This window comes from Echeneis naucrates, chromosome 5 (genome assembly GCF_900963305.1).
Source record: "Echeneis naucrates chromosome 5, fEcheNa1.1, whole genome shotgun sequence".
NCBI classification, from domain to species: domain Eukaryota; kingdom Metazoa; phylum Chordata; class Actinopteri; order Carangiformes; family Echeneidae; genus Echeneis; species Echeneis naucrates.
This window is the reverse complement of record NC_042515.1, coordinates 6445101-6458278: the sequence shown is the minus strand read 5'-3', so window position 1 is coordinate 6458278 and position 13178 is coordinate 6445101. Positions and strand designations below refer to the sequence as shown.

At 37.6% G+C, this 13178-nt stretch overlaps 2 protein-coding genes and 1 long non-coding RNA gene across 3 annotated transcripts; 1 reads left to right on the top strand and 2 right to left on the bottom strand.

Annotated features, from left to right (window-relative positions):
• Positions 1 to 5: 5 nt before the first annotated feature.
• LOC115043543 (uncharacterized) lies at positions 6 to 1301 on the bottom strand. The gene is made up of 3 exons (XR_003840734.1): positions 1189 to 1301; positions 350 to 835; positions 6 to 246 (listed from the first exon to the last, which is right to left on the bottom strand). It is a non-coding gene; the product is annotated as an uncharacterized LOC115043543 (long non-coding RNA).
• Positions 1302 to 2335: 1034 nt separating this feature from the next.
• Positions 2336 to 7416, bottom strand: slc5a8l (solute carrier family 5 member 8, like). Its single transcript, XM_029502101.1, has 15 exons — positions 7063 to 7416; positions 6590 to 6655; positions 6312 to 6363; positions 5982 to 6049; positions 5705 to 5859; positions 5223 to 5363; positions 5010 to 5139; positions 4766 to 4854; positions 4380 to 4492; positions 3702 to 3769; positions 3501 to 3587; positions 3108 to 3295; positions 2765 to 2874; positions 2583 to 2668; positions 2336 to 2454 (listed from the first exon to the last, which is right to left on the bottom strand). The coding sequence occupies exons 1-15, from the start codon at positions 7414 to 7416 to the stop codon at positions 2350 to 2352; spliced, it is 1812 nt and encodes a 603-aa protein (XP_029357961.1). The 3' UTR covers positions 2336 to 2349.
• tshba (thyroid stimulating hormone subunit beta a) lies at positions 7386 to 10420 on the top strand. Its single transcript, XM_029502102.1, has 4 exons — positions 7386 to 7417; positions 9431 to 9486; positions 9599 to 9796; positions 10148 to 10420. The coding sequence occupies exons 2-4, from the start codon at positions 9466 to 9468 to the stop codon at positions 10418 to 10420; spliced, it is 492 nt and encodes a 163-aa protein (XP_029357962.1). The 5' UTR covers positions 7386 to 7417; positions 9431 to 9465.
• The last annotated feature ends 2758 nt before the right edge of the window (positions 10421 to 13178 follow it).

Genomic DNA, 13178 nt, shown 5'->3' with positions numbered 1-13178 from the left:
CTTCCAATCATCAGCAAAATAGATTTTATTGATTTTTTTTTTATTATTAATTAATTAATTGATTTTTTTTTTGATGAATATTGACTTGCTTACCTGTGTCATTAGGACTGCTAAGAGGCTGATGTGAGTATTGGATTTTCTGTTTACATCTGTGAGTCATGAATATTACCAATGCCAAAGCACACACTCCCAGTGCAACACTGAAGATAATGGTCAAGTTCTTCTCTGAAATGTTCAATCCAAGACCTAATAGCATGGAGAAAAGTGAAGTAAATGACAGATGTTTTAGTAAAAAGATAAATCACGTATTATCAGAGCAGCAATTGAGAACATGCATCCTGTTGTTTACCTGGTTTGACTGTGTCCACTGAATCAGTGGTTGTGACAGTGTAAGACGAATGTGCAGTTGTAATTCCTGTTGTCTTAGGTGTACTTATGTAACCTGCTGTTGTCTGGATTGTTGGTAATGTCACAGCTGAAAATGATGGAGTCTGAGCTTCAGGCATTGTGGTTATCCGTGAGGTACTATTTGTAACAGGAGTCAAAATAGCTGCTGGCTTAGACGTCTGTGGGTAACTTGTGGGTTTGTTAAATGTTTCATTGCCCCAGGTTGACCTGGTAAAAAGAGTTGTGTCCACTGTCATGTTTGAGATGACACTTGCCTGTATAGTAGAGTTGGATGACGTTGGGACTGTTTTTAGGTGTGTTGAGTTTAACACAGGCGTGGTTATAGGCATGCTAGTTAAATTCCTTTCTTCTGTTTGTGCCTTAGCAAACGAAATAGCCAAAAGGCAGCAAGCCAGAGGAGCAAAGACAATATCCATGGCACTAGGTCCTGTAGTAAAAACAAAACATGATCCATTAATTCAGAAGTTTAAAGCCAGTCTTACTTTGCTCTTTAAGTCAGTCCTTGAAGATGTTATGTAATGAAAACAATACTTTTAATGTGGTGTGCTGTCTAAGTAGGTTGTATGCGTTTGCAGATTACACTCACATATTATCAGCAGGAAATTACTTTGTACACACAAGGAAAATACATAAAAGCTTACCAGTTCACTGATCTTTTGCAGTTACAGTTTTGTAAATTTCTAATCTGTCTCTACTGCTAAAGCTTGACTAAGTCCAAACTTTGATGAGGAAGTACCAAATTAACTGATATATACTGTTGTTAAAAAAAATCAGGCTCACCTTATTTTGCCAAACGACTGAAAGTGGTAATGTAGTTCAGTTCCCTGGTGAGTTTTTTCTTCATGTCATAGCTGACTCCACTTACTTCCAATGTGTGGAATGGCTAACAGCTTGATTCGTTGGCACAAAGGCAGGTAAAAGTAGGCTGGTCAGTGCTATGTAAACTTTCTCTGTTGTATGTTGTCATGGAGACAAAGTGCAGGGCTAAAGCTCAATCTCTCCCTCTATCCGTCTCTCTGTCTCGCTAAGTAAAAAGGCTGGAGTAGAACAGGAACCACTGCAAAGCATTTACCACACAGTGAATGCCCCCCACCTTTATTGTTTTGTGATTCTTCTCACATACATACAGAGGTCGTGCACACAGTAAGTTCTCTGAAGTTTGTTTTCAGCCAACAGAATTGAACTTGGTACAAAATATTTACTAACAAGTGCAATTTGTGACAAATTATTAGATATTTAATTAATATTGAAAAATGTTCTTATAAAAATAACAAAGCAATAAAAAAAGACATAAATAAATGGACAACATCGTGCTCTTCCAGTATTTTCTATGTCGGCATGAAATGAACAGTGTTCAGGTATAATTGACCACTCCCAGGCAGGACAATTGTACAAAGGGCAATAAAACGATTCTGCCTCTTCACCTCTGAAGAGGAAATGGGAGAAGAACAATCTGTATAGACTGAAAAAAGTGACTTTGTGTTCCTATAAGCACTCTTTCCCCTATTGTCCTAATGAGTACTAAAACAGATGAAATGTTTTAACTGTGGGTTATGTTGTAGAATACTTTTCAAATTGTATGTCCTCTGTTTCTAGCACTTTAATTCTATATGGTAATATGAATAGAAAAGTTGTTTAACTGAAATTAGATGTTTCGGCAAATTAAGATACAGATTAGATAGTTTTTTCCTATTGATCCTTATCAATTTATCAACAGCTGTCAAGGCCTTTCTGAATACAAAATCATAGTAATGTGTTTTTGCAACATTCCTAAACATAATTATTCATATTGGGATACACACATAGATAGGTAGGATGTTCTATATTCAAATCAAATGCACCACAGTAATATAGCTCAATAAATTGCAGCTTGTCATTTATGTGTTTATAAAAATAAAATAATAATCTCTCCATGAGGTAAGGTTTATCAAGAGAGCAGCATTAGAGTTTGGTGGCTTTTGCAACATCTTCGCTCATCACATCGTATTCTGTGACTGTGAAATCGTCAGCACTAATGTGGAACCCTGGTGAAACCTTTTCTGATACCTGTAGGGTTAAGAACATTGATAAATATCAGAATAATAAAATAATGAGAAAGTTTTATGTAATTTAGTGAATAATATTGTCACAGTATATACTTTCAAGTTACCTGACAAAAGATTCAACATTCTTACCTTCGAGCTACTAAAGCAGCTGAAGCAGATCAGGTCACTCGTCTTCACAAACAAATCAGAATTCAGCTTCTTTTGTTTACATCCACCTAAAACATGCAAACAAGTTTATATCCCCAGGAATGTTTGATAGAAGCCATATATATTCCTTGTTTGGAAATAAAGGTTAGAAAAGGATATCTTACCAGTGATAATGCTGATCAGCAGGCCTGAAGCGATTGTGGTCAAAACACCGAGTGGAGCAAAGTAGAGATAGGACAGAGAGTACCAGGCGTCTGCCAAGGGTGGTCTGACACTGATTCACAAAGTAAACGATTCAAGTTAGGTCAGTATGCTGACATCCTTTCACACAACAGGTAATAAAGCCATACAAGTGTCATGTTAAAAGATAATAGGCAATAAATAAAACTTTACTTGAACAAGGTATGTTGAGAATTGTTTGGTCTTGGCAGCATCATGGAATTTAGTGGGTGCCACTCATTGTTTCCTTGATTGATTATTTAGTTGTTTAAAATGACTCACTCAGACGGGGAGGTCAGAGTTAGTGGACTGGTCCAGGGAGCCGTTGTTGTGTAGTTTTGGCTCATTGTGTTATTGCAGCCAGTAGTAGTAAGGGGGAGAGGATTTGTCTTTTCATTTGTTGGTGGGTAAAGTTGGCCTCCAATCCCCACCCACAGAGTCAACACAAGACCAACAAGCATTCCCAGTAGTCCTCCCTAGAGAATAAATAGGGCTGCAGTAAAATATTTCATCAATGTGTCATGTTTATTTTGTGTTTTTCTCTTGTTAGTGTCAGAGAATACAGTTCTACTAAATCACAATTCAAGAATTATTGTCATTTGAAACATGCCTACACATAATAAACAGGATTCATTGATGTTGTATGTAAAATTAAATGTGCTAATGATTAAAAATACTCACCGTTGGATTTGATGTGCGGAAAAGCATACCTAACAGATAAAGACCTAGAAGGGGCCCGCTGATCATGCCAAATATAGACAAAGCTGCCTGAAAATAGAGTTTTTAGAAGCCTTGTAGTTTCTCATTTTCAACTCATGGTGGTACTGTAGAGCAGTACATGGCTACAGTAGTGTGTAGTTCATGGTAGTTGGAAAAGTTTACCTGAAGAATGTTTCCCATTGTTGAAGCAACTCCAGCCATCCCAATACACACGCCACCAAAAAATACACCTGTGAAATCAGAACAGACAAAAGTCAGTGGCAAAAATTTCAGGGTTATATTTGACAGTAAAGAGTTATAAATTTAACTTAGTGACCCCAGCAGAAACCCTCTTTTCCTGTGTAAGTGCACTGAAAAGAGCTGGGACATTTTAACATTGTGTTCAAAAAGAAGTGCAGAGCCACACTAAAAATGTGTTTGATGAGGAATTAAACTTTTTAAAGTATATTTTAACCTTTATTCATTTATTTAGTCATCATTGTTCAAAAAATTAGGGTCATGTTCATGATTTCAACTTTATCTGAAAAATCCTAAAATCTACGTACTCCTTCCTGCACATGTTGCTCAGTAGATCATTATCTGCTAAAAATAACAAGATGGTTTACAAGACTGATATCTGCTATCTGATAATGACTAAACTCATTATAAATGACATCGGGTTTTACTCAATTCTCCAGAAGTGTCTTTAATTTCTTTATCATTATTCATTTTTACTATAGATTTGTGAATTCGAAATAACTGTTGTTAATTAAAAAAAGAATGACTTCACTCCCTCTTATCCGTCTACCTCTCCATCCAAAATGATTTCTCTTGCCATCAAAGTATTTTTACACATCTTACTCAGGCTCATGTTCATCCAGGTAACTTGTTTTGCTGTGAGGTTTTTGAACACAGGGAAAATAAAGTCTTCCACAGTGACAGCAACCAGGGCATTAATGCTTGAAGACACCGTGCTGAAAAGATAAGCAAAATAACAGCAAGGTTTTGGTCACTGGAGAGAACAATAAGGTAGATTCCTTTAATTGGAAGATCATAGTATAATTTTTTTTCAGGGCAGTACAGAGGTATTTGGTTCACGAGCTAGCAAAGCAATAAAGCAGACTCAGAAAGCAAGCTAATTCTAGTTTACTATTTCCTTACTACTGCACCTTATCTAATACAGTGTTTACTTATCAACGCAGCAGTCTTGTTAAATGGTACATGTTCCATAGTTTTTCAGGTCTCACCTAAGGGTCCCACTGTAAGCAGCTGCCACAAACAAACCAGGGACTCCAGGGTAGATTGCCAGAATATCCATCACAAGGTAAGGCAGCAGCTGGTTTACAAACAAAAGCCATGTTATTTATTCATTCATTCATTCATCATCTAATGCTTATCCAGGAACCATTTCACTGTTTACCATGAAACTTTGCTGTACAAAGCATGAGTCCTATGTTGGTGAGTACGGAGACAAATTGTGGCCGCATTTACCTGATCAGTTGTGCTTACGTCACCATTTGTAAAGGGGTCACAATTTTTGTAAATGGAGTACATGGTGAGTCCAGAGAACACAGCCAGACTCACAGTTACCCACAAGCCAACCATGTTCACATACAAAGACCTGAGATGTAAAAAAAAAAAAAAAATGCCTGTCAGCGCATGAACTCACTACCAGTAGTATACTGTTAGACAACAAATGCTCACATTTTGGCATGTCCCAAGGTTTTGCAGGCAATGTAACGCTGCACCTGGGACTGGTTGATGGAGTACATTGACGTCCACATCACGCTCCCACCAATTACAATGGTCCAGAAAGTGTGCCTCTTCAGAGGATCTGGGTCAAAACTGGCAGAAAAATAACAAGCTCAGGTCAAAATCATGAAAGAATGCTGAGGGTAATATTTATTATTAATATTACAGTACAACCTTCCAATAACACTTGATGCAATTTTAAGAGGTCTTTCAGTTATTGATATTCTGTTTTCTTCTTTGTTGACTGTAAAAGAGTAAAGTTTCCTTCCTTGGATGCAAGAACAGTAAAGAGTTACAGGAAGTTATTGGAATATTGAACTTGTTTCCCAGTGAACTTAGAAGAGACTCATCTCATTGTTCTGAATGGGGAAGCCCCACCAATCTATTCCAAAATAATCTGCAACCCCAAGCATCTAATTGTCTTCTGTACTTACTCAAAAGCTTTTAGTCGGCCTCCTTTGTTAGCATCTTCCCAAATCTTTGAGAGGCCATCCTGCAGTACTGCTCCTCTAGCTATCACGGCCAGAAAACCTGCCAGCATGATCACCATCTGAAGTACATCTGTCCAGATTACTGCTTTTAGACCGCCCTGAAACAAAATCCATGGTAGGCATAGTTGGAACATTTTTATGTGCTGCTGCAAATGTTTTGAACAAAGATAATTAATTTAATATGGCATAATATTTTTCCTTTTAAATAAAGTGTACAAACCACAGTGCAGTAGATGATGCACACTGCTCCTGTTGCCACGAGCACTCCCCAAAGATCAAGTCCAGTGACTGAGCAGAAAGCAAATGAAACATCGTGACTCCACTTAAAAATGTGTATTTATCCATCTCTTGTAATGTGATGCTAGATTTGGGCTCTCCATTCACTTGTAAAGAGAAAACAATAAGGACACAACAGAGAGAAAAAACAGCAGTATACTGTATATTATATAGAACTTTGTTGTCTGAACAGCACAGATGATTGAAAGGAGATTATACTCTATCGCCAGGGTATAGTTCAGTGAGGACACCTAAGCCACCTGCACTGGCTTACTTTGATTTAGAGCAAGGGCTGGAGCATAGATGACCAAACCAGTGTACAGGACCTGAGAAAAGACACCACCATTACTTGATTAAATGGAAGCACAACAAGCATCTGATTCATAACCATGGATTCTTGGAATTAGCAGAAATATTCAATTTTACATAAAGTCAGAAGCAGAAAAAGGTAAATCTTGTTTTCCTTATTCTGTAGTTCTGTTTATAATGACCTAAATGTAAAATGTAAATGAACATTTCTGATACTTTTCAATAGAAGAATGTTTTTGTTACCGTCTGTGCAATATACATTGAGGTCCCAATTAATCGAACAAGCCGGCTGAAGCGCATCTCCAGGTACTAGAAATAAATGTAAAACGTGAACTGTCAAACATCTGTATGATGATTGCTTGGATTGCGTGTATACATATATATATATATATATATATATATATATATATATTTAGATAAAAATCCATTTCAGAAGTATTAAAGGTGCTTCTTTCTTTGCTTTTTATTGCAAGCATCCACTCATGTTGTGGAGGAAAGGGTGGAGCCATTGATGAAAAAACAAACAAACAAAAACACATGTCGACTACAATACATGAATCAGTAGCCACATTAACCTTTAGAAGCCTCATGCCTCAGTGGTCTGCCAATAAAGTCTGATAGATTTGTTAATTTTTATATTTTCATTTGTTAACTGCTGCATCTGCATACCAGCCTTGGTATAAGTTGAAATAAATCTGTTATCTTTGATGTCTCACCTCATAGGCACTGGTGATCCCAAGTCGGTAGAAAAGTGGGACAAAGACTTCAGCGGTGACAGAAGACATGATGGCATAGGAGAAGGCGAACAGCCAAAAGGCAACTCCGAATCGGTAGGCCTCGGCAGGTGTGCCAAGGACTGTGATGCCAGACATAAAGCTGGCAGTGAGAGACATAGCCACCGGCACAGCTGTCAATTGCCGTCCACCCAACAAGAACTCAGCACTGCTGGTGTCCTTACGTCCTCGAATGGCCTGGAAGAGACCAATACCAGCTGTCCCCAAAATTGTTCCAGCAAACACCACATAATCCCACACTGAGAAAGTGGCCACTGGACCACCTGTGCCAACCATGGTGAGTTCAGCAGAGGGAGTCTCCTTGAACCTTTGAGCAGTAGTTAAGAGTGCTTGGATTCAGCAGTTTTCTCTATTATGCAGTCTTAGTAATGTTTTATTTTCTTTAGTCTGTAATTTATCCTGAAGTTGTCCTCAAGTCCAGCAAAAGCAAAAATGCATAAAAATTAGAAAAAAATAGTGTTGTTCAATACAGAATCAGTCAAGTGTCATACTAAAATCAGTTGCATTCATATTAAGACATTCTTTTCAAAGCTTCAGCAAAGAATATGGAAAAATCAAAGATATCAGGTTTTCAGTTCCTGTTCCCCTTCTTTGCCTCCTTTTTGGAGGAGCTTCTTCTACTGATAGTAAAAATCTGAGATTATTTCTCGCCTGGTTCACTCTGATTTGTTTGGCAGCCCATAAAGATTTCTTCACCTTGGTTAATAATCCATCAAGGACGAAAGGTGATGTAGTCAGCTGTAATTGCAAAGATAATAAAATGATGAGTATCCTTTAATGTAGCTGAGGCTGAGTTGTTCAAATGGTAAATAAGAATCTCTGCTACAAATTCTAACCATTACATTTGGAAGATAGTGACAAACAGTAGCTGTCCTCATAGCTCCAAGTTACTCAGTACTTCTTGGTTATGTCAGGAATTTGAGGAGGTGCTTTGGGTGAAATCTTTAAGGTTGGGCACTATCTCATCATTTTATATGTAATTGTCATTTGTCACTTATCACGTGTTTAACTTTTATAATCACTCCTGAATCACAACAACACTTTTCAAGCTCAAAAATATGTAACTGTCACAGAAAAAATTTTCCAACTACAGTAAAAAAATTGTGCAGATAAGAAGAGAAAGTGTAAAGCTGCCACAGATGTTTTTCAGTACAGTGGGTATTAAGTGGGATTACTTTAAGTATTAGTCATCAAACCAACAGTTTCCAGTTGATTTAATTCAAGCCATTGTTGATGAGAGAAATCAATTCCAGTTAAAACAGAAGGTTAATATTAAACGGTACATGTAGTTAATGTTTGTGAAAGTCAGCAGTGAATCCAGAACAAGTAGTCAAGATGGACCCTGAACTGTTGCATTTTATTTTAATATTTTTGTGAACATTGTTACCAGACACTAGACACTGATGCATGCAAGGTTAACAACACGTGTAAATCAGCTATGTGCACTGCAATATTGTGAACACTGAAATGAAATAAGAAGGCAATAAGTCTTTTCATTGTTTTTGTTGGATAGGGTCTTTATGTTTGGAGGAATCCATGAAAGTAAATGTCACATAAAAGCAAAAAAATAAGCAAAAATGTAATTTTAAATCGATCACATCCTTAACTATTATGACTTAATGTGCGACAGGGACTTTGGCTATCTTGACAATGATTAATGGAAAATACAGATAAGAAGTTTCTTGCCGTCTGAAAGTGCTTGGGCTGCCCTGTACTTCCTCCTCTAGTTTATAGCTAGAATATATAGACTGTTTTTGTCTCATCTTACTGCCAGCTAAGATTAGATAAACACTCCCTGAATGTTTTCTACCCATTTTCAATGGAACTGATTCTTGGCTTTGCACATTGCTGACTGTTGCTAGTGCTGTTTTGATGCGATGTGCAGAACATCCACATCAACATTGGCTATGCACATTCAGAAGTACGCTGCAATATTTTTTGCTTTACAAAAAGTAACTGCAAAGTAAATTAGTTGTTAAATGAACAAGAAATTAGGTTTGTTTTGGAAAGGGAAGTTAAATTTAGCTTAAAATTTTATGGTGCTTTTAACCCCAAATAAATGTTTTTGTGTATTTTGTGATTTTTAGTAGACAATGCTCTAAACTGCTTTGTACATAATCAGATAGAGTTTTACAGAATCTGTCAGCCGGATCAGAATCCATTGAGTCATTCCTGTTGGGTACTGCATGAATATTATCTTTGAAAGAAATTATTAATTCATGTCATTCACATAATGGACAAAAAGTTCTGTTTTTCCTATCCGTCATGTTCCATAAATACTGTTCAACAGGGCTGTTCAGACTCACAGAATCATCAGCTCTGCAGATGACCACATCGCTGAAACAGGTGACTTTCATGTGCAGAATGGCCCTGGAGAAGCCATATTTAAAATACCATACCTTGAATTACCTGCGTTATCTGCTTGTCATTTTGTCTGTTTTTTATCTTTCCATTCTAGGTTCCAAGTCGACTAGGAAAAATAACACTTCTTAACATGGAGACTGGCATGTTCAACTGCCTGGTCTTTTTTCTGCTGTTCAGCCCAACAGTTCCTATGTGTTTACCCACAGAATTCACCCTGTATGTAGAGAAGCCAGAGTGTGACTATTGTGTAGCGATCAACACTACTATCTGCATGGGATTTTGTTACTCAAGGGTGTGTATTAAGAGCTCTTTGTGTGGAAAGACCTACCTTACCTCCCCAGATTGGAACAACCAATTGTCATGCGAATGATAAAATACCATTTTTGTAATGCATTTACAATAAAATTAATTTTAGCATCTGCAGTGAAACAACACCTGTCGAAACCGATTTCGGCTGCACAGTTAACGTCAAGGGTTCGTGTTACAGGACTTAAATTTTACAAATACATATTCTAAAACTTGCTGTAGAATTACAGTGACAATAAGTTCAAGAATGCCCTGATGTTGTGGATTGATGATACAGAGAAATGTCCTACACGATCATTTATATACTGTCACTCTTGTGTTTGTGTTTGATGAGCAGGACAGCAACGTGAGGGATATACCTGGACCACCCTTCCTTATCCAGAGAGGCTGTACCTACGACAAGGTTGAGTACCGTACTGTCACACTACCTGGCTGTTCCTTCGACTCAACTTTTACCTACCCTGTGGCTCTCAGCTGCCACTGCGGTGCCTGCAGGACTGACAGTGATGAATGTGCACACAGAGCCGGTGGGGGCAGAGCTAAGTGCACCAAACCAGTTAGACGTATGTACCCATATCCTGCCCAGAGCAACTACATGATCCCTTTCTGACTGTTTGGTTTTCGTTGTCATCATGTTTTTTTCCTTGATGCTACATACCTGACGTTGCCTGATCCAATGTTTTTTTGTTTTTAACAACCCATCCTTTTAGCACATGATGGGTACAGTGATCTGCATATCATGTGCTATTTCCGACTATACCAGCCAATTTTATTGTGTCTTTGTTACCCTGCGTGTCTGTGCTGCCACATGTTTTCTCTGAAATTGATACTCTGAATGCAACTCAATTAAAGACTCTAAATAGCTTTTGGACTAAGCTGTGCTTGACTTAATCACATCCAGTGTTGGACTGCAGCTTTCTGTTTACTACATAACAAAGACAAGACTATAACACCTCACAGTGTGACCTCAGAATACTATATTTGCCTCTACAGTCACTCTGAAAGCACGACTGTCAACACACCACTGCTTATTAAATAGATTATCAGTAACAGTGTCAAATCACAAGACGGTTAGGAAAAACACACCAAAGAGCATCAAGAATAGCCTAACGTCAAACTCACACTGCAAATTTGTAAGCTGTAGAGTTTGTGAGTAATTTCACATTCACAAAGGGAATTTATGAGGACAGCTGGAGCTTATTAATAACTCAGCAGTTCACAGTGGGAGAGTTTATGATAAGTCCATCATGTGAATCATCACGTGACGTCACTCTTTCATCTGTTTATAATATATTCTGTCACTTGTGTGTTTTATAGTGGTCTGTTACTGACAGTTTTCATGTCAAACTGTCTCTGTGTTGTTGTTTTGTTTGTATGTTAGACAGTTACATCATGTAACTACGCACTATTTGACTTCTGTTGGCTCTCCAGTTGTGACATTTTCTGGTATGTTATGCAAAATACAGTAAAATAAAAAAGCTGAATAGGAAATCTTTGACCTAAAAGACCACACATGAGAGATTTAAGTCAAAACTTTCCATCAATGAAGAGAGTTTTGACAGAAAAATAGGGTTTCCTCTTTTATCGAACAATAGGAGTGACAAACTTCAGTATAACCGCTCGTATTAAAAGGCTTTTCAGCCACTGATGATGAAATGAAATTGATGACAATTGGTGTTTTTATGACAAAAGGACAAGAAGTTAGAACTGGTCTTGATATGAAATGCTGGCACAACCTGACAACTTGACACATCGCTAACAGCTGACAAAATGGCAGAACATTATTTCCATTTTGAGATATTGTCATTGTCCTCTGACTGCATCAAATAACATTTAATTTTCCTCTGACCTACATGTTTTAAAAGGCTAAATTTGTCTTCATTTTATTTGATAATTAGCTTTTTTTTTCTCATTCATTATTTCATAGTAATTAGTAGATCAGTTTTTTTCCCCCTTGGGGATTAATGTATGCTGGCTGATTCTGATTCTTATACAGATTACCTTGGCAAGCAAGTGCTACATTTCATAACATGTATGTAGTCCATAATGATTAAGTAGATAATATGTTTTATCTATCCATTTTCCAATGCCTGTCTGGAGTCAGATCGCAGTTGCAGTGGGTTTATCAAGGTCATCCGAACATCCCTCCTCCCAACAATGTTTTCTGGATCCTTCTGGGGGATTCAGAAGTGTTCACAGGACCGCTGTATTCTTGGTACACCCATGGGTCTCCAGCCAGTTGCATGTGCTGGGAAAGCTTTATCGTGGGGGCTCAGGATCCATAACATATTTTCAATGTAGTGTATAATGAATTACTATATAATGCTGTTTTTTTGTTAGCATATGATATGCTTTGTCAGTATGATCTGATTACAAATGTTCCATATTATCTAGGATGACTTTCCCCAACAATTCACACAATTTATGGTATTGAATGTTATTTGCTTTGTTTTAATAGTTAAACTGATTTGATTCTAAAATCATCAGATTGATATGGCACAATGGCTTGAATTGCCCAGCTGAAATTCCCCATGTGGTGGTGTTTTGAAAACCCTAATGGATAAAGCAGTGGATGAAAAGGAATTTGCTTCCATCAGCACTCCAAGAGGACTGGCTATGTGGAGCGCATACCGATCACTCTTCCATTCAGACAAACCATACAGTTTTGTTTGTTGTGTTTATTCAACTAGAAAATGTGAGAAATTTTTTGGCAATGCTAATGGCGCAGCAGGGATGCCAGTCACCACTTTGGTCTAGACTCAGATACCCCATTAATGACTTATTGCAGAGGTCACCTGTCTCTTTATCCTACCACTAACAGGCTGCATTTTTTGGTTTGTAGGGACAAGTCTTGAAGACCATGTGATCTGAGGATTTTGAGTCTCACCTGCTCTTTCCTGTAGCGCCCCTTGCTGGACAGTTTTCAATCATCAAGTAAAATTTCTTTCAAACAGGATGAGTGGAAATTTCTGTTCTGACCCTCATAATCCCCAGACACAGGACCCTTACAGTTTTGGTGTTCCCTTGGCCTTCCTTCAGTCACCACCACGACATTCACATTTTTATTTTCATATATTTATTTCGCACCACTGCGCAAGACAATAGAAAACAAACAAGCCATAGCCATCACAAAATAAAAGTGCTGAGCAGAGACAAGAGACCCAGATAGGCCTCAGCTCTTTAAATACTTTACATCATCAATTCAACACAAGAGCTTAAAGCTTACATTTTTCATTTTCAGATGAAAATTTGAAACATGCATAACATGCTATGACACTTCGACACTTATGACACAGTTAAAATATTCATATTACTTGCCTGTTGAGTTCTAAGAACTTAATACAAGAATAAATCTATCACCGTTGCTC